Source organism: Sus scrofa, chromosome 15 (genome assembly GCF_054392235.1).
Source record: "Sus scrofa isolate SSC_HxYL_T2T_F1_AM1 chromosome 15, Sscrofa_HxYL_maternal_Yorkshire_Landrace_v2.0, whole genome shotgun sequence".
Taxonomy (NCBI): Eukaryota; Metazoa; Chordata; class Mammalia; order Artiodactyla; family Suidae; genus Sus; species Sus scrofa.
Genome location: NC_139397.1, coordinates 30741631 through 30765950, shown reverse-complemented (window position 1 = coordinate 30765950; position 24320 = coordinate 30741631). Strand labels below are relative to the sequence as shown.

At 38.6% G+C, this 24320-nt stretch overlaps 1 protein-coding gene across 5 annotated transcripts in view; it reads right to left on the bottom strand.

Moving 5' to 3' along the window:
- ZRANB3 (zinc finger RANBP2-type containing 3) overlaps window positions 1-24320 on the bottom strand; it is a 302772-nt gene that overhangs the window by 32600 nt on the left and 245852 nt on the right. For all 5 annotated transcript variants that reach the window (XM_021075255.2, XM_021075253.2, XM_085001387.1 and 2 more), the window contains 4 exons: window positions 23405-23584; window positions 21936-22088; window positions 4235-4646; window positions 728-925 (listed from right to left, as the gene is read on the bottom strand). In XM_021075255.2, the coding sequence (XP_020930914.1) occupies window positions 728-925; window positions 4235-4646; window positions 21936-22088; window positions 23405-23584 (943 nt within the window). The remainder of the gene's footprint in view (window positions 1-727; window positions 926-4234; window positions 4647-21935; window positions 22089-23404; window positions 23585-24320) is intronic.

Sequence of the window (24320 nt, the reverse complement as noted above, 5' to 3'; positions counted from 1 at the left end):
TGCTCCTTAAAAACAGTTGATTTTTTTTTTTTGTTTTTCTTTTTTTCTTTTTGGAGCTGTACCTACAGCATATGGAGGTTCCCAGGCTAGGGGTCGAATCGAAACTGCAGCTGCCAGCCTACACCACAGCCACAGTCATAGCCACAGCAATGCAGGATCCAAGCCACATCTGCAACCTGTGCTGCAGCTCATGGCAATGCTGGATTCTTCAACCCACTGAGTGAGCCCAGGGATCGAACACATGTCCTCAGAGATACTAGTCAGGTTCGTTACTGCTGAGCAACAATGGAAACGCCTAAAAACATTTTATTTTTAAGAAGTCCCCTAAACTCTACATTTAAAATAGGCCAAATTAATTATAGCCATTTAAAAGAAATACATGTATAAAGGATTAATGATCTGCTAAGAGGCTGTTACAAGTCTGTCAATCTTACAACAATCTATGTTGTGCAGAAGAACCTGCAAACAGCCAAACCATCCTCTGTGAGAATGCGCCAGGTAGACAGCAGAGGTAGCCACCTCTGGGTTGAGCTCTCTGTGTCATGTAACAGCTCCGCTCTTCTGGCCATCTGGTGTTCATGTATGCAGTTACAAATGCTTGATATTTTTAATATAAAAGGGAATAAGAGACACCTGGAACAAGGTAGTAATTGGAAATCTACTAACAGTATTACATGTCTAAGCATATGGTTATTATTTGGATCCTGGAAATGGAAACAAGACTTACCATCATCTGGCTGGGGTGTGAATCTCTCTTCACCCTCAACTTTTGGAATTTGTTCCTTGTTCTCAGCTAATGGTTCCGGTTCTGAACACACAAGGGCTTGTTTTTCACTGTCAGAATTAGTCTGGATTTTTTGGGAGGTGTCTTTCTGAGAATCATCTTTCTCATTTTTGTTTTTATCCCAGGTGGGGTTAAGGCTATCTATTCGGAGAACAAATTTGTACAACAAATAAACAAATTAGTTTCTTCAAATCAAACAGTTTACATTTAAATTTAGATGAAGTCATTATTTACTCTAAGTCCAATTTAAAAAGTAGAGTTTAAGAAAGTCACAGCTAGGTCTTACAAAAAAATAATAAAGTCAATGATGTTTGTTCATTTGTTCAAAACATTCATGGGGAGTCCAGAAACACCAAGTCCTACTCAAGGTGATGGAGAGGCAGAAGGAACAAGATAGAAAGGTCCTTGCTTCCCAGAGATTCCAGGCCAAGGGGCAGAGATAAACAGGTAACTAAAGAGAGTATTCTCAGATAAAGAGAATAAGTAAGGGGATTGGGTGGGAGGAGAAAAGTCAGCAGGACCATGTGAGCTGAGAACTGTTTAGGAATCTAGGAAGCCTGGCCCTGGGGGGTGCCATATTCTTGGATTAGATTCTTAGCATAACTGGAAGCCATAAAAGGGTTTTGGGCAAAGGAGTGTAATAATATAAGTTTTTAAAGGATCACTCTGGCTGTGCATCAAGAGGGACCAGACCCAGAGAGATGTCTGAAGTCCTGGGAGAGAGACGATCGTGGCTTCCCATGGGATGGTAGCAATACAGCTGAAGTGGCTGGAATCAAGATATAATGTGGAGGTTACGGCAGCAGAACTTCATGAGGTGGGAGGAGGGGGGGAATCAAAGATGCTACTTCAACAGACATGGAGAGTAAACTTGTAGTTGCCAAGGGGGAGGAGAGGAGGGAGTGAGATGGACTGGGAGTTTGGGGCTAGCAGATGCAAACCATAACATTTAGAATGAATAAGCAATGAGGTCCTAGTGTATAGCACAGGGAACAATATCCAATCTCTTGAGAAAATTCATGATGGAAGGAAATGCAGAAAAGTTATATATATATATAACTGGGTCACTTTGCTGTACGGCAGAAGTTGGCAGAGCCTTGTAAATCAACTATAAATTTTTTTTTTTAAGATGCTGCTTCTAGGTTTTAGTACCATGTAGAAAAGAGGGGAGAAGAGAAGATTTGGGTATTAGATATGTTGGTGGTGAATTGAGAATTCCATTTTGGACATGTTCAGCTTGAGGTACCCATTAGATATCCAGATGGAGATGTTACATAAGCCACTGGATATATCCAACCTGGAATGCCAGTGAGAGGTATAAATATGGGCATACAAGTTGTAAAATGCCAAATCATCTATAAGCTAGAGATGTGAAGAACAAAGCACAAAGAACAAAGAGAAATGCTATATAATGGAAAAAATTATTGTTCAGTGTATATTATACCAAATTTTATCTATTGTACTAAAGACTGCATTTAGCAACTTTTCCAGGACTTTCCACTTTCATATCCTTATATTGCTCCTTTAGTTTTTTGAATTCCACTGTTTCCTCAAAATGCTATATGGCGGGCATTGATTTTAAAATTTAGATGAGTTAGAATTGATTCTGCTTTTCAATACTTTTGGGATATATCCAAATCAAGGTTGGAAATCATTATGCCAAACTGTAGTAATATTACTCGAATAACTGCAACTTTCAAAAATAGTAATGTCACTGTTACTTAGAATATGTATTCCTCTTAAATCAGGCTGTTTCATATTCACAAAAGACGTTTTGTTCTTTTTAGATTGCTTGACAGTTTGCTTATTAAATCATGATTCTAGGAATTTGGGGGGCTCCCCAGTTTTTTTTCTTTTTAGGGCCATGCCTGTAGCATATGGAAATTCCTGGGCTAAGGACTGAATCAGAGCTGCAGCTGCTGGCCTACACCACAGCCACAGCAACACTAGATCCGAGGCGCATCAGTGACCTATATCACAGCTTGCGGCAATGCATATCCTTAACCCAGTCAGTGAGGCCAGGTATTGAACCCGCGTGCTCGAGGACACTATATTGTATTCTTTACCTGCAGAACTACAATAGGAACTCCAGAAATCTGCTTGAAAGATCATCTTGTATCATTTACTTTTTAAAAACTTTTTTAATGTTGCTCTTGGTATCACAAAGAAAAAAACAGAACCATAAAACTCTATTAAATTATAATTTTTTGGTTAAATGACACAATTTATATACTTAATGTAAACTGACATTATTCTGTAATCATGAGACACTTTATTTTTATTGCCTGTAGCAGCTGAAAATTGAGATAATGCAAATCATTGAGATATTATATGGAATAAACTTGTGGTTCTAATTTAGCTCGTAGACAACAGGTGTCCACACTACAAATATAACCAACCAGATGGCGGACTTGTCAGTTTTGGTAGGAACACCCAGAATTGAAGGAGGAAAGACTCAGCTACTCGTGACATTTTCTTTCACATCAAAACTGAGGCAGAAGAGAGCAAGGCAGGCAGGAAGGAACTGGAGCATCAGAACTTCTGTCTTTGCTGAGATTTTGTTCATGTCAATATTCTGAAGAATTCATATATGATGGAAAAGCAGGTGTGTATAATTATTACAATTGATAACATTTTATTTTACTTATGATTTCTTCCAGTTTCTAAACCATTTGGCATTTTTACTTACCATAAAAATGGTCACGAAAATTGGAAACAAAAGGAATACTAATGATCTTTTCTTAATATAACCACAGGTGTTAATAATCATTTTAAAAATAAAACATCAGAAAATGGCATATCATACTATAAAAACATACTCTGAGGTATGTTTATGATTTCTATTTTTAAATAGCATGTTTTAGAAAAGAACAAACTCATAAAACAGACATGAAATTAGTTTCATGAAATTGGTTTCTAAAGAAGATCTATAGAAGAATTTTTATGATTTGTCAGGCAAGAAATATGGCACATTGAATATTTTACTAGAAAAAGAAGCTACATTCGCTTCATTATGCTATTTAAGCAAAAGTAATCTATAATTTCTATAAAAACAAGTATTATCTACAGAGGAAAGAAAACAGCAGGTCTATGACTATAAGGCATATCTGCTGTCATGGCAACAGAGCTTCAATTCCTGCCCACTGAATTCACATCCTGCTGGCATTAATCAGAAATGTCCGTTTGTGCCAAATTAATGCCATGTCACAGACGCTGGGGGATATACATTCTTGACAGAACTGGGAGCTTTTTGCATTCCACAAGGGGAAAAATTCACAAGTCTTCACTATGTGAAGTTCTCTCTTCCCTGTCTAAAAGCTCTGATGAACCTCTGATGACAGCAGTTGTCTCTAAAAGCCCAGGTTATTCAAAGACACCACTGCCAGCTCCCATCACAGTCACCCTCTGCACACACACCCCCCAACTCCCTCTGTCCCACCAAATACTCACCAGCGCTGCCCCGAGGATTCTCACACATTTCACAGAAAGGTAACATTGAGTTATTGATATAGGTGCAGAAACCACACTGCCAGTCCATTCCAGGAAGAAGTGGGGTGGTGGCCTGGGCTTTTGCCTCAGAGATCCTGTCCATGAGTGGAGCCTTGGTTTGCCCAGGCCAGGATGGCTTCTCCTTCAGGGGACTGCAGTGGTCATTGGTGGTGACTAGTTTCAGTCTTTTAGCTTCAGGTTCAAGATTGCTCTCATGATGAATGAAATCTCTTGGGGGTGTTTTTCTGAGGTCTGCTGGTGCTACAGTATTTTTCTCCTGGAATACTCTTGATTCATCACAGGTCACCAACTGTCTTTTCTTAGGGTTTGGTGAAAAGAATGATCGAATATCACGCTGTTTTTCTTTTTCAAACTGGGAAAAATAAAGTTACTAAATTAAGAGGCAATTGAATATGTTCTTCCTAAATGAAACAGATTAGCAAACTCTTTTCATTATTAACCACACTCCAGTAGCTTCTGAATACCTTATTGGAAATGAATTCAATCATGCAATGACTCTTCATATATACATATATGCAAATCCCACTAACTCATCAATACATTTTGTGTCCAGTTTTTTATCACTTACAATGTGCAAGCGCTTTACATATATCAGTGCATTTAATCTTCATGCCAGCTCTGTGAAGCAGGTACTATAATTCTTTTCATATTTCAGATGAGGACACTAAAGCTATAGATAGAGAAGTTGGTAACTTGGCTATAGAATTATGTAATAAAAATACACTTTATAAACTATCTGCTCTAGATCTATGTCAGGGAAAGGAGGTGATTGTTTAAATATTTCAAGTCAATTAAGACCTAGATGTTCTCACACCCAAACTATAAATACGATGTTCATTAACAATTTTTTTTTTTTTTTGGTCTTTTCTAGGGCTGCACCCGCAGCATATGGAGGCTCCTAAGCTAGGGGTCTAGTCAGAGCTGTAGCCACCAGCCTATGTTAGAGCCACAGAGATGCAGGATCTGAGCCACATCTGTGACCTATACCATAGCTCACGGCAACGTCGGATCCTTAACCCACTGAACAAGGCCAGGGATCGAACTGCAACCTCATGGTTCCTAGTCGGATTCGTTAACCACTGAGCCACGACAGGAACTCCACTCCTAACAATGTTTTTAACATTAAAATATATTCCTGACCAGGGAGTGATTTTCAAATAGCATTAAAGATATTAATTAGAACAGTTTCTCTAATAGACTCAGTTTAATAATTATCTTGTTTTCAAGAAATATACTTCTCCTTTTTAAGAACAGCTACTTCATTGTCTCATGTTTTTCATCTTCTTTTCAATGTGTAAATCTCAACCTCCTAATTAGAGAAAGGAGGATACCCAACTTCACAGATGATTAGCCAGCAGTTAAGGTAAATTAAAGGAGCTAATTTTAGAGAAGTCCAGCTGGGCCTGAATTGGGTACCATGGTGGGCCCACACTGTGGCAGACGGCATTTCCAAAGGTGGCTATACCAATTCTTATCCCACTCCTCATGTTCCACATACTTGTCGCACAATGTGAGAGTGGCACGCCTACATCTAGGGGCAGGGTCTGTGTTCCTCTAGTTTCAAACTGGATGGACCTTTGTTCACTGTCTCAACCAATAGAATGCAGTGAAAATGCTGCTGGGTGACTTCTGAGGCTAAGTTGCTAATATGGCTGCTGGCACTTTGTTCTCTTTATCTCTCAGGAGGGACACCAGCCTTTGAAACACAGCCACTGTGTTGTGGGGAAGCCCAGGCCACATGGAGAAACCAGGTGTGGGTATTCAAGTTGACAGCCCCAGAGAAGCCCCAGGTGATAGCCAGCAACAGCTATCAGACATGTGAGTGAAACAGCTTTCAGATGTTTCCAGCTCCCAGTCTTGGGGGTCTTCCAGCAAAGGCCCTATAATCTTGAAGGAAACACATCACCTTCATTGTGCCCTGTTGAATTACTTGTCCACAGAAACTATGAGAAATAATATGTAACCCTTCTTGTTATAAGGCACCTGCTATGCCACAATAGATTACAAAGACAGACACCACAGATGATGACATCCAAATATCACAAAGAGATGGTTTACATAATGAAACGTATCTGTATTTCTTAGTAGTGCTGCCTAGGAAAGATGTGATAAATTAATTGAGACAGATTACTGGTTACTGAGAACTGTGAAGAAAGAGAAATAGGGAATCATTGTCAAATGGTTACAGAGTCTGTTTGGGGTAATAAAAAAGCTTTGAAAATAGTGGTGATGGTTGCAATTATAAACGTAATTAACATCAGTGAATTATACACTTAAAAAGGGTTAAGATGGCAAATTTTATGATTATATACATAATCAAAAAATTACGTATATAAGGAAGGAATATTTATGTTGTTCCCATACTGGTAAAATTAAAATGTACATTATAGGAAAAAAAGTCCCCCCAGTACTGTACAACTTTGATTTTTGTATGATTGTTATTTATACATTCTCATATAATATTAAAAAGTTATCCAATGAGTTGTGCAATTCACAGAATTTAGATTAAAATATAAATAATGAAATCATTAGCCGTGAGACAAGATTTTTCTTCTTTTTTTGTCTCTTTACGGACGCACCTGTAGCATATGGAGGTTCCCAGGCTAGGGGTTGAATTGGAGCTGTAGTTGCTGGCCTACACCACAACCACAACAATGTCAGATCTGAGCCGCCTCTGTGACCTACACCACAGCTCACAGCAACACCAGATCCTTAACCCACTGAGCAAGGCCAGGGATCAGACCTGCGTTCTCATGGATCCTAATCAGACTCATTTCCACTGAGCCAGGAAGAGAACTCCTGAGACAAGATTTTTAAAACAATGCACAAGGGTAATTCTAAAAAAAAAAAAATGGTGGAGGAAAGTAGAGAGATTAGCAGACTAATGGAGTTTGGTGTTAAAAAAGTAACAAAGAAACAAAGATAGTTACTTATTTAAAGAGAATGTTCTATTCCATATAATAGAACCACAAGGAGAGGCTGCAGGATTTTGAAAGTATTGGCAAATATTCAGCAAATGAGAATGAATTTACCAGCTATTTCTAGTTAAATCATAATGATTTTACAAGAGAGGTTAACTTTCTGGGTCCTTGCACATGTCTAGAAATGACCTGATTTTGGCCTCTTAGTAGTTTTGTTGGACACACAATTCTCCAAAATCTTTAAAGACTGCTCTATTTCTTCCAACATCCAGTGATACTGACAATGTTCCTTTGTAGGTTGCAACCTCTTTCTACATTTCAGAGGCTTTGGGAACCTTCTTTTTATCTAGGTGTTCTAAAATTTCACAATGGTGTATGTCTATATATCTATATCTGTGTCATCTCTGTCCTCAGCACCCAGGACACCTTATTCATTCTGAATAGTAATGATGATCTTTAGATCTTGGAAATTTCTATTCTTCTTTAATAGTTTCATCCTCTTCATTTTCTTTTCTGTCATTCCTGTTAGCAGAAAGCTGGACTGAGACATTTATGTCTTATCTTTTATTCTCATATTTTCCTTCTTTTTGTCTTTTTACCCTCTTAACTCTAAGAGATTATAGCGCTATTTTATCTTTTAACCCTCCTATAAAATTATTTTAGTTCAGCAGCCATATTTTTAACATTGAAGAGGTCCTTCTTGTCCCTTTTTCATAGTATTCTGATTTCATTTATATGTACAATATCATCTCAAATCTGAAGCTACAAGTTATTTTTTTACAAGTCCTCTCTTGGATCAATTTTTATTTCAGCTTATTTTTGTTCACCTTTTTCATGCTACAGATTTCCTCTTCAAATGTCCAATGACCTTGGTTGTCCTCTCATACGTAAGAATGAAGGAATAGGAGGGGTGCCTGGGATCTCGGGACTTGGGGGACTAGACCGAGAAGACCTGGTAGGACACACTGAACATGGGGGATGAGGAGATGGAGGAGACCCGAGGGATTCTCAGACTCCTAAACCTCTGGCTTGTGACTCCGTAGGGATGACATTTTCAGTCACAGTAATAGGGAACACAGGAAGATAAATGGGCTCAGTAGAAGGCAAAAAGAAAAAGGAATAGAATTTCACTTTTAGATATGAGTAAGGACTGGTGGGAGTCAGGGTGGAGAGTTCCAGGAAGCTGGTCCAGAGTTCAAGGGAAAGAGACAAGTGGATTTGCACATGTGGGAACCACTGACATATAGGGTTGGTTATAGTCGGAGCCCATCTGTCATGAACAGAGGGAGAAGGAGGTAAGAAAAAGGAAAGGCATAGCTGGAAAGCACAGGGACCTTAAGGGTGGAATGAGGAGGAAGAGATACTGAGGAAGGAAACACAAAAGTAACAGTAAGAAGGTAGAAAAGCCAGGAGAGCAGAGTCTTCATTGTGCCTGTGTGTTGGTTTCCACTCTTTATCCGTGACGTTGAGGAGGCATTTTCTTTCTTTTCTCTTCTTTTTTTTGTCTTTTCTAGGGCCACTCTCGCAGCATATGGAGGTTCCTAGGCTAGGGGTCTAATCAGAGCTGTAGCCGCCAGCCTACACCACAGCCACAGCAACACCAGATCAGAGCTGCGTCTGCAAGCTACACCACAGCTCATGGCAACGCTGGATTCCTAACCCACTGAGCAAGGCCAGGGATCGCCGCAACCTCATGGTTCCTAGTTGGATTCGTTAACCACTGCGCCACGACGGGAACTCCCAGGAGGCATTTTCAATCAGAAAAACCCATGTCCTTCAGGTCTGGGAAATTTTCTTAATTCTTTTTTTCTTTTTTCCCTTCGTCATCTCTTTTTGGAATTCCTATTAGGCAAAAGCTTCTGAATTAATCACTTGATTTTCTTAATTTTTTTTCTCACATTTTTCCATTTCTATTTGTTCTAATTTCTGTGTGATCTCCTCATTATCTTCCTTTGCATCCTTCTTGGATTATTATTTTCTGAGATTACAGCTTCAATTTCTAAGAGCTTTTCTTCATTCTCTTTTTCCCTTCTTTTTCTTGTTTTGTGGGTGTAATCTTTTACTTCTCTGTGAATATTAATGGAAGGTTTTTTTGTTTATTTTCTTCAGCTCATTACACAGTCTCTGGTTCTTTTATATCCCTTTCTTGGCTTACAAGCTTATTTTGGTCTCTGCTTTGCTCATGAGAGGATTCCCTCCATGTCTGGTGGGCTTTACTATCCATTCACATTTAAGAATAACACACTAAAATGCCACTGGAAGTTCCAAATGGTGGACCTCACTAACAGTCATCAGTGACTGTCAGAGGATCCATTCCAGGTTCCATAGTCTTTTTTTGGTCCAGTCAGTTTCTCCAGAAAGGAGTCCTCCAGTTTCTTGCCTGAAAGCTACAATGCTGGCTACCTACCAGTGACCTGGGGGCTGATTAGGGGAAGGGAGCAAAGGATTTCTCCATTGGAACTTTTCTGTGGCTCAGCAGGTTAAGGACCCAGTATTATCACTGCTGTGGCTTGGGCTGCTGCTGTGGCACAGGTTTGATTCCTGGCCTGGGAACTTCCTTGTGCCACAGGTGTGGCCAAAAAGAAAAAAAAAAAAATTTCCCCATTAATTACAGGGTCTTTCACTTAATATTTTTTTTTTCTACTCATGGCCTTATACCACTCCTTAACTGGCTCTTCTCCTCGGTATATTTTTAAAGAGGTACAAATAAAACAGCTAAATAAATGAATAAAATATCAAGAACAAAGAATACAAAAAAATAAGTAAAATATACAAAGCAGGCTATTGTCACCTACACCAAATAATGTTTAAACAACATCAGCATCTCTGGTCCCATTCTACATTTTAAAGATTTGTTTCCAGTTGTCCAAAATGTTTTTAATCTCTCCATCTCCCCACCAAAAAGTAAAACAAAAAGATCATTTCAGATTTGTTTATAAAAGAGCAACCCTCCCAACAATATAAAATAAAAACCTAAGAAATCATTCAAAAAAAGAAATCCCAGAGCCTTAAAATATCAGCTTTTAGAGTTGATCTCTTTAATTAAGCTATTTAATCACACTTTGTTGTTTTAGGGCCACACCTTCAGCATATGTAAGTTCCCAGGCTATGGGTCAAATTGGAGCTGCAGCTGCCGGCCTATACCACAGCCACAGCAATGCCAGATCTGAGCTTCATCTGTGACCTACACCACAGCTCATGGCAACACGAGATCTTTGACCCACTGAGTGAGGTCAGGGATTGAACCTGAGTCCTTATGGATACTAGTCAGGTTTGTTACTGCTGAGCCACAACAGGAACTCTGATAATTAAGTTATTTTTAAAATAACTTCTTTTATTATGTAAGTAATCACTAATTTTGGACATTAGCATTTGAAAAATTCTCATTATGTGTCAGCGGCCCATGGAGAGTTAAGGCTTCTGACTGAGAGCAATCAGAAGTTGATGTGTACCTCTGCCACTAGGAAGGTTGACTAACAGAGCCTGTAAGTAGTCAGTAGCTGTGCTATTTTGAAACCATGGCAGCTTGGGTAATAATAAACTGAGACTGGAGCATATAAAATCCAGAAAAAGGAGCGGTGGGTGGAAGGGGGAATCGTTTTATATAATTTCAGGAACTAAAGGATACACTTAGAGTATAATTTTAGAGAAAGGAGAAGACAAGATTAATCAGTAGACTTTAATGTTAGGATGGCTACATTGGACAATGACGAATGTAGTTTTAGGTAGTGACCCTTATAAGTTAGGGCCCTGGAGACAGGGCTGGAAGAAGCATAAGACCTAAGAGGAGTAATAAAGACTTCCTCTGAGATAAACAGTTAGAAACCCGATCCATATTACCAGTTATGTTTTCTGATTGTAGTAGCCTCTGAGCAATCAGGCAGGAAGTTGGTTGATGAGGTTTCTCTGACACTCAATAGCTGTGACTGCCAGATAAAGTGAGAAAAATCTCTTGGACACATCCTGATGATAATTACACACACTGGATGGGAACAGAGAAGGGTTAAAGGCTTACTGAATATGAGTTGTTATTGGTTTTTTTTGTTTTTGTTTTTTGTCTTTTAGGGCTGCACCCATGGCATATGGAGGTTCCCAGGCTAGCTGAGCTGTAGCTGTAGTTCCAGCCTACACCACAGTCAGAGCAACACCAGATATGAGTCGCATCTGCGACTTACACCACAGCTCATGGTGACACCAGACCCTTAACCTACTGATAGAGGCCAGAGATTGAACCTCCTTCCCCATGGTTGCTAGTCAGATCATTTCTGCTGAGCCATGCCAGGAACTCCTGAATATGAGTTATTAATTTGAGATCCACAAGCCTCTTATAAGACCTTGGATGGCCTTCAGTGAGCCTGGGAAACCCTGAAATTGTCCATAAAATGTTGTCTGTATTGTATGTACATTTTTAGAGAGCAGTTCTTTACTCTCCCCACAGATTGAAAGGGATTCAGTACCCCAAAAAGCCATTGGATTAGAAGGTGCATGTGTGGATTGAGAAGCTCCATTTCTTTCCCTAATTTTCTATAGGTAAAGAGAGACTGCAGGTTCATTTGTGAATGCACACATGGGTGGTGAACTAACTCTTTTTAAGAGGAAAAAAATACAGTTTCTCTTAAAAAGTAAGACTCTCTCTAGCTTCTCTCAATACTTTTAAAAAATGGAATATACCAAAACGGAGTAACTTCTGTGCAGGCATGAAACATCACTTAGCTCATTTATCTGTCACTGTACCTAGACTCTCAACAGCTTCTCTTTAAGGGAGCAAATGACACAGGAGTCTCACACAGTCAAAGAAAGGGAAACCACTGATGAGGTGAGAAGGAAAGCACATGGGCTGTAAGGGCTTGGGTGTTACAGGAGACAGTACTGTGCTCACCGGACTCAAAGGTGCAATGTCACGTAGGTCTGCTTAAAACACTGACATTCTGAGACAGAGACATATCATCCGGTGGAGATTCTAGGAGCTATCTGGGATAAGCCTTGTTAATAACAGAAGGAAATGACCTTTAACAAGATGCTTAGACACAGATACTAAACATGAACACAAAATTCCTGTATCATAGTGAGAGGTTTCTATTTACTTTTCTTTTGTCCTTTTCTGTTTAATTAATTAATTAATTAATTAAATTTTTTTTTTTTTTGGTCTTTTTGTCTTTTAGGGCAGCACCAGTGGCATATGGAGGTTCCCAGGCTAGGGGTCTAATCGGAGCTATAGCCACTGGCCTAGACCACAGCCACAGCAACTTGGGATCTGAGCCACGTCTGTGACCTACACCACAGCTCATGGCAACGCCAGATCCTTAACCCATTGAGTGAGGCCAGGGATCGAACCCGTGTCCTCACGGATGCTAGTTGGGTTCGTTAACCACTGAGCCACGATGGAAGCTCCTCTGTTCAATTAATTCTTTAATAAAGTGAATAAGGATCCACTGATTAAAGCATCTTAGAAAAAGGTGGTAAGAAATAATTAAACAAAATGCTCCCCCCCAAATCATGTTTTCTAAAAAGATTCATCAATAATAACATGATGCCTTACAGGAACAAATTTTTCAGTCTCTCCAAAATAAACTAGAATCCCCAAATGACAACAGCCATACTGATAGTTAAATAGTCAGCACCCATACAGTTCTGGCAGATCTATATTTGAAAAATTATTGACTTTATTAATGTTATCAGTATTTCTTAGTGGTAAAGATAGCAGGACCACAGAAAGACAAAGAAAACTTTGTTACTTAATGGCAAGATTAAGCTAAAAAGTCTTCTGTCTTTTGTAATAATATTGCACTTAGAAGAGACATTATGGTAACAAATTACTGACAAATGTCCTAACCCATCATGACTATTTGTCTTTGTAAAGAAACAAGTATAGTAAGTGATCCTTTTGGTGTCTGATAAATAAAGACCTTAGCAGTATGTGTTTCTAAATGGGAGGAGTGATCTAAGCTTATAGCAATTTTTATCACAAGGCTTTGGGGAGAATACAGTCAAGTCAACATGCCCATGTCTAAGAAATGGAGAAAATAGAAGAACATATTCCTCTCTTCGGTTATATAGCTGACACTCAGTTATTGTGTTCCTGTCTTTTGTTCAATATTGTCTTTGAAAAGCAAAAAAAAAAAATAAATAAATAAGTAAAATACTGCTTTTGATGAGAAGTGCTGGGAATAAAAACTGCAAAACGCTTAAGGTGGCAAAATGCATGTTTTCATCTGAAAGGTTCAGGGACCTAATATATTTGCTCTGTTTTGCACTGTGGTAAACAACTGCTCTTTAGAGACAAATCCCCTGGCCATGATGATAGGATTAGAAGTCAGTTATTAGAACTGAAGGAGAGGAAAAGGAAATCTAGTAAAACTCATAAAAAACAATAAAGCACTTCAAAGCCTGGTGCTATTCCAGGGCAGCACATGCCACCAACAAAAGCACTGGTGTCAGGTTTAATAGACTTTGATCAAAGGGCAGCTCAGGGAGAAACATTACTGCCTCATGCCCTTCCTCTCCTGTTCCCCAAGGAGAACAAAACCACCATTTACAAATGGGCCATTGAGACATCTTGCTGGTCTCCTGAACAGCAAACAACTGATGATTGGAACTGGAGCTAAAAACCCTTCGCTACCATTTATAAACAGGCCAGGGTATATAGAATGACAAAAAAGGGTTTCAATCATCTAACTGAAAAAAGTGAAGCTAAATTCTCCTAAAAAAAGAAATGACTGACTGACTTTTCCAGATTTGGTACAATGTCCGTTTCTGTATAGTCATTAAATGAAACTTTGGCAGTGAACCCCTCTTAGGTACCAGAAATTTTTCTCTATGGGCATAGAGAAAACAAAACACCACTTTGGTTAAAAAAGCAAAGTGGTAAAAAAAGAAATGTTATTACTTATTTTTAAAGATGACATCAAAAGCAGTGCAGGCAAAGGTCTTTGGGAACAGCTATCTCTTCTGACAGGGACAATTAGAATGCTCAGCCAAGTATTGTATAATACAGGCTAGAATAACTAGAATGTGACACGCAGCCATCATGTGTGACATCATTATGTGCCATCATCTCTCCCCTAAGCTCTAGGCCTGACCTCCAAATGCCTCATGGGCTTCCGCTAAATAGTTCAGAGGCTCCTCAAACTCCAGAGGGCCTGAGGGGGAAGCCGGCTGCCCTCCTACGATCCCAGTCTCTCAGCTCTTCACTGCTTACCAAATTAAGGCAAAGTCCTCTGCTACAGATTCTCCAGTTTTAGACTAAACTGCATCACTTCCTGCACTCACCTATTCAGGCTGCATGCCTCTGGTTATGGTATCCCCTTTAGATACCTGCTTCAATCCCTTCTACTCTTCCTGCACCTGCTGGTGTTAGGGTTCCTCCCAGGCCACTTGTATTGATTCTACTTTTGAATGTCTGGAATTTTTCTTTATTACCACTGCAACTGTTAGGTGTTCAGAGTTGTGTGGTGTCCCAAACTCCATCTGCAAATCCCTGCCCAAGGAGCCTTCTAGATGGTAACAGCCTTATGAATAAAAAGGAAATTGGCTTTATTAATAGACCCAGGGAGCACCCAAGGAAAATTTGGTAAAAGATGTATTAAAGAAACCAGCCAAAACCCAAGGCCATAATAGGACTTCCTTCCCCAAATCTAGCAGCAGAGAAGATTACAGGGCCTGCTTCCGATCGACACAGTGCAGGAGAGGCACGCCCCTGAGAAGCACAGTGACTCACCAGCCCTCAACTGTTGCCCAGCTAAGTTCTCACGCTGAAAAATCAGATTAATAACTCCTCCTAAAGAGTGGGGGACAAAGTGCAGAGGAGGAGTGGAGACAGAAAATCACTTTACCATAGGCTCAAATTGGATGGGAGGCAGGGCAGAAATAATCCATTCCCCAAATACCACTGCCTCCAAGAACCTCTGTCTCATCTCCCTCCCATTCATTTTCCACACAGTTACAAGGAGTATCTTTGGAAAACAGAAATTTGACTATGTTATTCATCTGCTTAAAAGCCTCTGATGATACTATGTTACTTCCAGGATAAAGTCCAACTTCTCCGCATGGCATGTGTGGGCTCCTCTCCATCTGAGATGTGCCAAAATTTCAAGCTTCCTCTCCTCTGACTCACTTCTTGTGTGTCCGGTACTCATATGTTCGCCTGAAATTCCCATTCCAGGATGTCTGCTCAGATCGCTGGGATGTGGGGCATGCTTTTGGTGTTCCCTTTGCCTGAACAAGGAGCCACCCCTTTTGAACTCATCCTTCATAATCCAGCTCAGATGTTTCCTAAGGGAAACTTTCTCATATGCCCCTATGTTATTTACTCTATCCTATGTTCCCAGAGCCTTGTTATCTATCTCTATTGCCGCATTTATCATATTGCATTAAAATGATTCACTTATAATCATCTCTCCCAATTAAAGAGTAGGCTCCAAAAGAAAGTTAGCTGTTTTTCTTATCTTTGCATCTAGCATATAGTCTTTTGTTTGTTTTGTTTTTGTTTTCTTTGGGCCACATATGGAGCGTATGGAACTTCCCAGCCTGGGGGATGAAATGGAGCTACAGCTGCTGGCCTACGCCACAGCCACAGCAACACCAGATCTGAGCTGCATCTTTGACCTACACCGCAGCTTGTGGCAACACTGGATCCTTAACCCACTGATCAAGGCCAGGGATCAAACTCACATCCTCATGGATACTAGTCAGGTTCTTAACCTTCTGAGCCACAATGGGAATTCCATAGTCTTTTTAAAATAGCAGCTTTATTGAAATATAATCTATTTATACATTATAAAATTCACTCTTTTAAAGTGTCCTATTTGGTGCTTTTTAGTATAATTATGCAACCATTACTACTGTTTAATTATAAATCACTTTCATCACCCTCAAAAAGAAACCCCATACCAAGTAAGCAGTCACTTCCCATCTCCACCTCCCCCAAGCCCCTTCAATGATTAATCTATTTTATGTGTCTATGGACTTGCCTATTCTGGCCAATATAACTAAATATAAATGGAACCAAACAGCATGCAGCCTTTTGTGTCTGGCTTCTTTCACCTAGCATGATGTTTTCAGGGTTCATCTAAATTGCAATATGCATCAGAACTTCATTCCTTTTTAATGGCTGAATAGTATTCCATTGCATGGAACACACATACACATACCATATTTTGTTTATCCATTCATCAACTGATGAACACTTAGGCTATTCTAACTTTTTGGCTATTATGATCATGCTGCTATGATACTTACATACAAGTTTTTATGTGGATATGTGTTTTCAATTCCTTAGAAGTAGAATTACTGGGTCATATATTAAGTCTGTGTCTTTATATTTTAAGAAACTGTCAGACTGTTTTTAAAAACCACCACACCATTTTCCATTCCTACCAGCAGGGTATGAGTGTTTCAATTTCTCTACATCTCTGCCAATACATATTGTCTGTCTTTTTAATTTTAGTCATCCTCATGGGTATGAAGTGGTATCTCATTGTGGTTTTGATCTGCATTTCCTATAATCTTAATAAATGTTTATATAACAAATAATCTTTGAATGCTCTGTACATACCATACATCCCATAAACACTGGCTAACCAAACTGAAGTGTTTCAAAGTCTTTTTCATCCCACAAATAATTGAGGACCCACAATGTGCTAACTCTAATGCATCTAGCATATTTTGGCAAGGTTAGGAAGGCAGACTTTGGAGCAGAAATCCCAGTTCTGCCACTTACTGATTGTGTGAACTTGAGTGGGTAATTGATTTTCTGATTTAGTGGGGCATGGTAACAGTATCTGCCTCATGGTGAAGCTGTGAAGGTTAAATAAGGTCATGAGTGTTAAGGGCTTGGCACAATGGCTACACAGAATACTGGATACATGTTAAGTCATAAAGGTAAACAAGACAAATGCATAACAACAGCACTATGGGATGTAAGCTATAGCAGAGATACTTGTACATCTCTATCCATAAAAATGAGCCCACCCTCTTGTCCTTATTATCAGGCTATTAAGCAAACTAATTATATTATGTTTACTGAATGGTTTGAATTAAAAAATATACATTAAATAAATATTCTCATTTAAGATGTGTTATCTTCAAGAAATTAGTGCTTTAGCATACTGAGAAATAAGAGATTTTGCATAAGAATGATTTATACTTCATGAATACACAGCTCCTATGGTCAGCTTTCTTTTCGCCATCACCATTTTTTCAACTAGGTAACACGTGTGAATCAAGATTATTTTTTATACTTATGAGACGGCTTCTTATTCACACTTCCTGGCCCACAAGACAACACACATTTCATTCAATATTGGCATTTAATAAAAACAGTAGTTTGTTTTTGAATTTTGAGAGCATATTTAAAAATTCTGTAGTTGTGCTAAAAAGCTCTCCTTTCCAACTCTGTGTAGAAATCATATATTTTTAATGCAAATATGGGTGTTTCAAATGTAAATGTGCTTTGGGTGAAGGATGTTCTCTGGATGGCCTAGAGGACAGCAGACCAGGGAACTTGAGGAGGTTACGACAGGGAAAAGGCAGGGTGTAAGCCAGGTCAAAGATGCAAGTACGAAGGCAAGGAAAGGAAGATTAGACAGCAGGGGGGAGGCTAGTGAAGAAAATTGGGAGATACTGAACGAAAAGTACACAAAATGCAAACAACTGGTGTGGGAAAGAAACCACAGTGTGGCTGAATTTGGGAACTATCTGGAGATCTGTTCTAAAATGCAAAGAGGGCTACTGTCTGAAGTAATGAAAAGAGAGCAGCTCTGGCTTACTGATATTTGGAGAAGAGAAACCAAGCAAAAAGAAGATTTATCCTAAGTGGGAGCTGGACTTGTGACCCATTTTAGAGTCCTTTCTTTGGCTTACCTACGAATCGCTGATGCACCAAGTTTCTCTTCAGATATTTTATTTTATATACATAAAATGAATGAAAGGGGCCTCAGAAGCCATCTAGTGATCTAGGCATTCAAATGACTGAATAAATGATGCTACTGGCCCTTATCTCTTATGGGCCAAAAGAGGATGGGAAAAGGCCTTGAAGAGGTTACCAGAAGAGCCTGATTTCCCACAGCTATAGCTAAAGGAAGGGATACCGCTGAGATGGTGGTAGAAAAATCAAAACTAGAGAGGCAGGCTTCCTAGTTGAATACTCCACTCATTCTATTTTATTCAGAAACAACATTTAATTACTTAGAAATGACAATATAGACTAATATAGCCCATATTTTTCTCTCCTTCCATCTAGAGACAACCTACTTTATCACTTCATGGAAACAAATGTAGGAAAACCAAAACACCACATATCCAAAAGGGTACTTAGAAGTCATGTACGTTCAGACATAGGAAGAAGCTTGAGAAACTGGATCTGAGACAGTGACCCAGGCGATGGACTCCCAGGCAGGACAGGTTACCGAAGGGACAGACAATGGGCTTTATTCATGGTGGTGGAATTACTTCTGTTCATTTGAATTGGACTTCAGTTTGAGTTGTACTTGGGCTAATAAATAATTTCTTTTCAAAAAGTAAAGATATCTAGGATGGGTAAAGAATTGTGACTCATACGTTGGTGTGGATTAATTCTGTGCAGGGTGTTATTTAAAAACATAACAGCAGGGGCGTTAACCAGAGTCCTAGAGGCCCATGCCGTGCAGGATCACAAGAAGGTCCAGAAGGCCCTAGTGGTGGAGTGAGGAAGTAAGAGAAGACTGAAGAAGGCTTATTTATCATCTGTTACCAAAATAGTTAACATTTAACAACCAGCACACTTATACCTGTATATACTGGTAGAGTACCAGCCCTGGTTCCTCTTTTTTTTTTTTTCGCTTTTCAGGGTCACACCTGCAGCATATGGAGGTTCCCAGGCCAGGGGTCAAATCAGAGTTGCAGTGCTGGCCTACGCCACAGCCACAGCAACGCAGGATCCAAGCCATGTCTGTGACCTATACTACTGCTCATGGCAATGCCAGATCCTTAACCCACTGAGTAAGGCCAGGAATCAAATCCACATGCTCATGGATACTAGTTGTGTTTGTTACCACTGAGCCACAAAAGGAACTCCCCATATATTTTTTAATCCCAATAGTTAGCTGAGTTAGGTGACAGAAAGAGAATTCTAAGAGAGGAAGGAGTCGAGGATAATGCCATTCTAAAGGGCAATGAATACCAGGGGAGAAAGAAAGCAACAAAGAGCAAAATTATTACAAAAATTTTGTCTGGGAAAATATTCTCTCATTTTCCTGTTCTTCCTAACCACAGGTCTCCCTGTGCCCAGGGATCATAATCACACTAATATTAGCTCTAGGTCAATTCACAGAAAACCAATTTGCTGAAGGCCCAGATGCTAAGAAGTCAATTCACCTGACACCCAATTTACTGAAGACCAATTTGCCAAATTTACCATATTTATTGGCTTTCTGAAAAATCACTTATAGAGTTCAGAGCATTTTGAATGTGACAAACTGGGAGGGTTAAAAAGACTCTGGGGAACTAGAGATCCAAGGAGCTGTGGCTTCCTGGCTCTTCTTGCCTCCATTCATCGTCTCTGCCCTTCAGGCTCATGCTCTGCTCCTTGCTCTCCTCCTTTTTGAGCCTCTCAGTCTCCCTTTCTCTAGAGCTGCCAGCCTGGGCTGAGTCACACAGTGACCAATACACAGTCCATTCTTCTGGCCTTGGGGATCCTCCTCTGCCCCAGCTCTAAACTCCTGCTGCAGCAGCATCGGAGTGCCAGGACAGAGATAAAATAAACATTCCTTAAAATGCTGACACAACAGAAATATTCATAAGCTGTTTAAAACCATCCAATTAGAACTGTCATCTACTTTTTAAACAAGTTTTTGATGACAATGGGCCATATTGGTTAATTTGGCGAAGTTTAATTGGCAAAATTGGAAGTATCCCAAAAATGCTAAATGTAGGCAATTTTTTTTTTAAAGGCTTTAAAAAAGGATCCAAGAGAAATCAGTATAAATAGAAAAATTCCCATAGGAAATGTTGAAATTTTGGCAACATTCAGAAGAAAAATACTTCGATTAAACTTCCTTAGGGCTTCTCAACAAATTGAACATTTCTTAAAATGCACGAAGCTGAAGGATACAAAGACAAAGTAAGGAACCTCAACCTCATCTAAGGTCATTTAAAACACTTCATATCCTGGCCAAAAAACAAACAGAAACAAATACAAAGCAAAACAAAGCAAAATGAACAAACAGTCTCCACATTATAAGATTCCAATTTATATAAGACCATCTGTGTAAAAAACATGCACTGAGAAATCTGTGCAAGGTAACACAAAACTATGAACAGTATACCCCAAAGCAGGGAAGTAAGATTTGGTAAGTGCGACTAGGTGATTTTTTTTTTTTTTTTTTTTTTTTTTTTTTTTTTTTGTCTTTATAGGGCTGCACCTGTGGCATATAGAAGTTCTTGGGCTAGAGGTTAAATCATAGCTGTAGCTGCCAGCCTGCACCAAAGCCACAGCAACGTGGGATCCAAGCCATGTCTGTGAACTATACCACAGCTCACAGCAATGCCTGATCCTTAACCCACTGGGCAAGGATCAAACCTGTGTCCTCATGAATACTAGTTGGTTTCGCTACTGCTAAGCCATGACAGGAACTCCTAGGTGATTTTTTTAAGCTTTGTACACAGATACACATTTTTATTCTGATAGACCTAAAAACAATAAATGTATATTTATGTGGGAATATATGTTTCAAGTTTTTAATACTTACCAGAAGGGAACTCAGAGTTCAGTAAAGAATTTTAGAGAGGGAAGAGCTACAAATCATGGTTTTAGTTATATATTTTAAAAATACCTATGCTACCTACAGATTTTTACAGGCTAAAATATAATAAACATTGCTAAAAGAAAAGTAGTTTTTAAAATAAAAAAATGTCTTAGAAATAATTCTTCTATTTTTTAGAAGTCTGACAGAATGACAATCTTGGATCCTAGAAAAGAAAAATATACTAGCCCTCCAAAAGGATACATAAAATAAATAAGATCCACATAAAAAACACTATTTTTATGGAATTAAACTTTGTATTATTAAGATTTTAATTTTGCACTATGAGAAAACATGTATAGACTTCAATTTCATCCCTATAATATCTGATCAATTCTTTCAAAAATTAAAATTAAACTCCACATAACTCTCACACTATATTGTCCCAGCTGGGCTAGAAAAATTAAATTGTGTCTTGACTACAAGCATCTGGAACATATTTTTTCTTATTTAGTTTATATATAGTCTCCAAACAGCACTTGTTATTTTACAGAGAATAAAATAAATATCCATATATCCACCAGTCAAAGTTTACAGATTCTAATATTGTAATAGCTATTTCTGATGCTTTTCTTTTTTATTTTATTGTAGTATATAGTATCTTTACTGAGTGTGTAGCTTATTTAAAATTTCTTTCCCTACCCTCTGGATCACAGAGAGAGTCTTCCATGGTTTCTTCTCAAGGGGGATTCTATTTAGCTTGTTTTTTTAAGGAGCAGAAGAGTGACCACTGATCTATAACTATTGGAAGATACAAGCCATTGCTACAGGCTCTTTCTCTCATTTTTGGTTCTTAGAGTTTTTCTACCTTTATGTGGAGGCTCCTTTCAATAGCATGAACAAGTGAAAATTGCTATTGAAAATTGCTATTGAAAACAATATACGGTAAAGTCATAGTTTCAGGATATTAAAAATAGAAAAGAATACATCACATAGTCTTACATGGGTGAATAACATTTCATTCTTGAGCGCCTCAGAACTTTCATCTGGAGTCCAAACTTCAGCAAACTGCAGGAAATCCCATTTTTCCTTATCATCCTCCTCAGCCTGAAGTTTTTCCTTCCTACCGTTCAATGTACTCCCTGTAACCTGAGCCTGTAAGATGGAAAAATATATGAATTTTACAACAGTTCACCTTACTGATATTTCTACACAGTAACTTGATACTGCATTTAAATCACAGGCAATCCAATACAGAAAATCTTATTGTTTTAACATATCAGGGGTTTTAGTAATATAATTATTCAAAATTTCAACCAAATTACCAAGTCAATGATACCTATGCTTAATGAGGAAAAGGTCTAACTAGAGAAGCTATGTACTATTTGCTTTTCTCATAAAAACTTTTATTTTAATATTTATAAACTTTGCCATTAAAGACATATGATTGGCCATTTTGAACATCTATATTCAAAGCTTGAAAACCATCCTCTAATCCTTAGTCAAGTCCTTTCTATAAACATTCCTCAAGGATGGGGAAAAGAAGAGACAGGTGAGTAGACAGAGCAAGAAACATCCCTCCTTCCTTTTCCTCAGGGCACAGGCAGTCCTCTGTCCAAAATTTAGGCAGGAACTTAAGAATCCTTCTAAGAAAGGACTTACTCCTAGCTTACAAAAAGGACTTGGGGTTTGAAAGTGATATGGTTCCTTACTAGCTCATCTTCCCCTAGCCTTTAAGATATAAATGAATGTAAAAAACAAAACAGGAGTTCCTATTGTGGCTCAGGGGGTTCAAATCTGACTAGTATCCATGAGGATGTGAGTTCGATCCCTGGCCTCAGTCAGTGGGTTAAGGATCAAGCACTGCTGTGAGCTGTGGTGTAGGTCACAGATGCAGCTCAGATCCCATGTTGCTGTGGCTGTGGCGTAGGCTGGCAGAGGTAGCTCCAATTTGACCGCTAGCCTGGGAACTGCCATATGGCGCAGATGCGGTGCCCCCCAAAATAAAGAAAGAAAAAAAGAAAAAAAAAAGAGGTACAAACTACTATGTATAAAATAAATAAGCTACAAGGATACATTGTACAGCTCAGGGAATATAGCCAATATTTTATAACTATAGATGGAGTACAATACATAAACATTTTGAATCACTATGTTGTATACCTGCAACTAATATAATACTGTAAATCAACTATACTTCAATTTAAAAAAATAGATTTAGGGCTGGATTAAAAAATGGTAGAAGAAGAGCTTGGAAGACAGGAGGAACACATGTAAATTCATGTCACTCTCTTATTATTGGTAGGATACTATCAATAGAAGCCTTTTCTGGACTTGGTCCCTATAAACATCACTATCTTAGTGTATTTAGGTATCTTTTGCCTGAGAACACTAGCATTAATCCTCTTAACTCATGCTGGCTATGGATAATAGTGAGCAAGCTGGTAACCTGGTTTAAATTCAAGGTTTACCTTGCGATTCAACATTGCCCACATGAGGGTGTCTAGAGTCCCATTTGCTATAAGGTAGTGAATATTCACAGAACTGCACTGTCCAATCCGGTGAGCACGATCTTCTGCTTGTTTTATGTGTCCAGGGTCCCAATACAACTCAGCAAATACCACATGAGTTGCAGCAGTAAATGTCAAACCCTAAGTAAAATAAAGTAATTAAGATGCAAATAGACTGAGAATTTAACATATAGCCATATATAATAAAGTCTTTCTGAGTAAGTTCCATGGACAAGAGAATGCTGAAGAACTTGAAAACAAATTGGTCTTTCATTTTAAGACAAAGTTAGAAAATTTCATTTCTGAAAGGCAAATGAAGACTGCTGATTGCGAGATAGCCATGTGAAGTACAAAAAACACATTTAAAAGGTATTTCAATATTTCAAAAGTCAGTTCGATGAAGATATATATATATATATGCAAAATCACTATCCTCTGACAAAGCCTGGATTCATATCACCACTGGAAAATCTAATAAAATACATTATAAATGAGAATATAATATCTAACACATGGTATCCATAGCAACTATGCAGAGAGCAATGACATTCCCTATTCATTTAATTCATACAATTGTTCTATAAAGCAAGAAAATCATGTCTCTAATCATACTGTTTTCTTTCTATGAAATTTCTCATGTTGCACCCCAAAGACTCTAAAGTTTACTGGCTTGTATCTCAGTGTAAATAACACAATTGAATTTTTTTGTGCAGTTGCGTTTTACATCAGTTTGAAATTCTGTGACATTAAGAGTACTAGTCTTGTTTTACACAATTAACAATGAAATAATGCAAATCTCCTCAAATAAAAAGTATGTCCAAAAATGCATAACTTGTAGTTCCCACCGTGGCTTAGTGGAAACGAATCTGACTAGTGT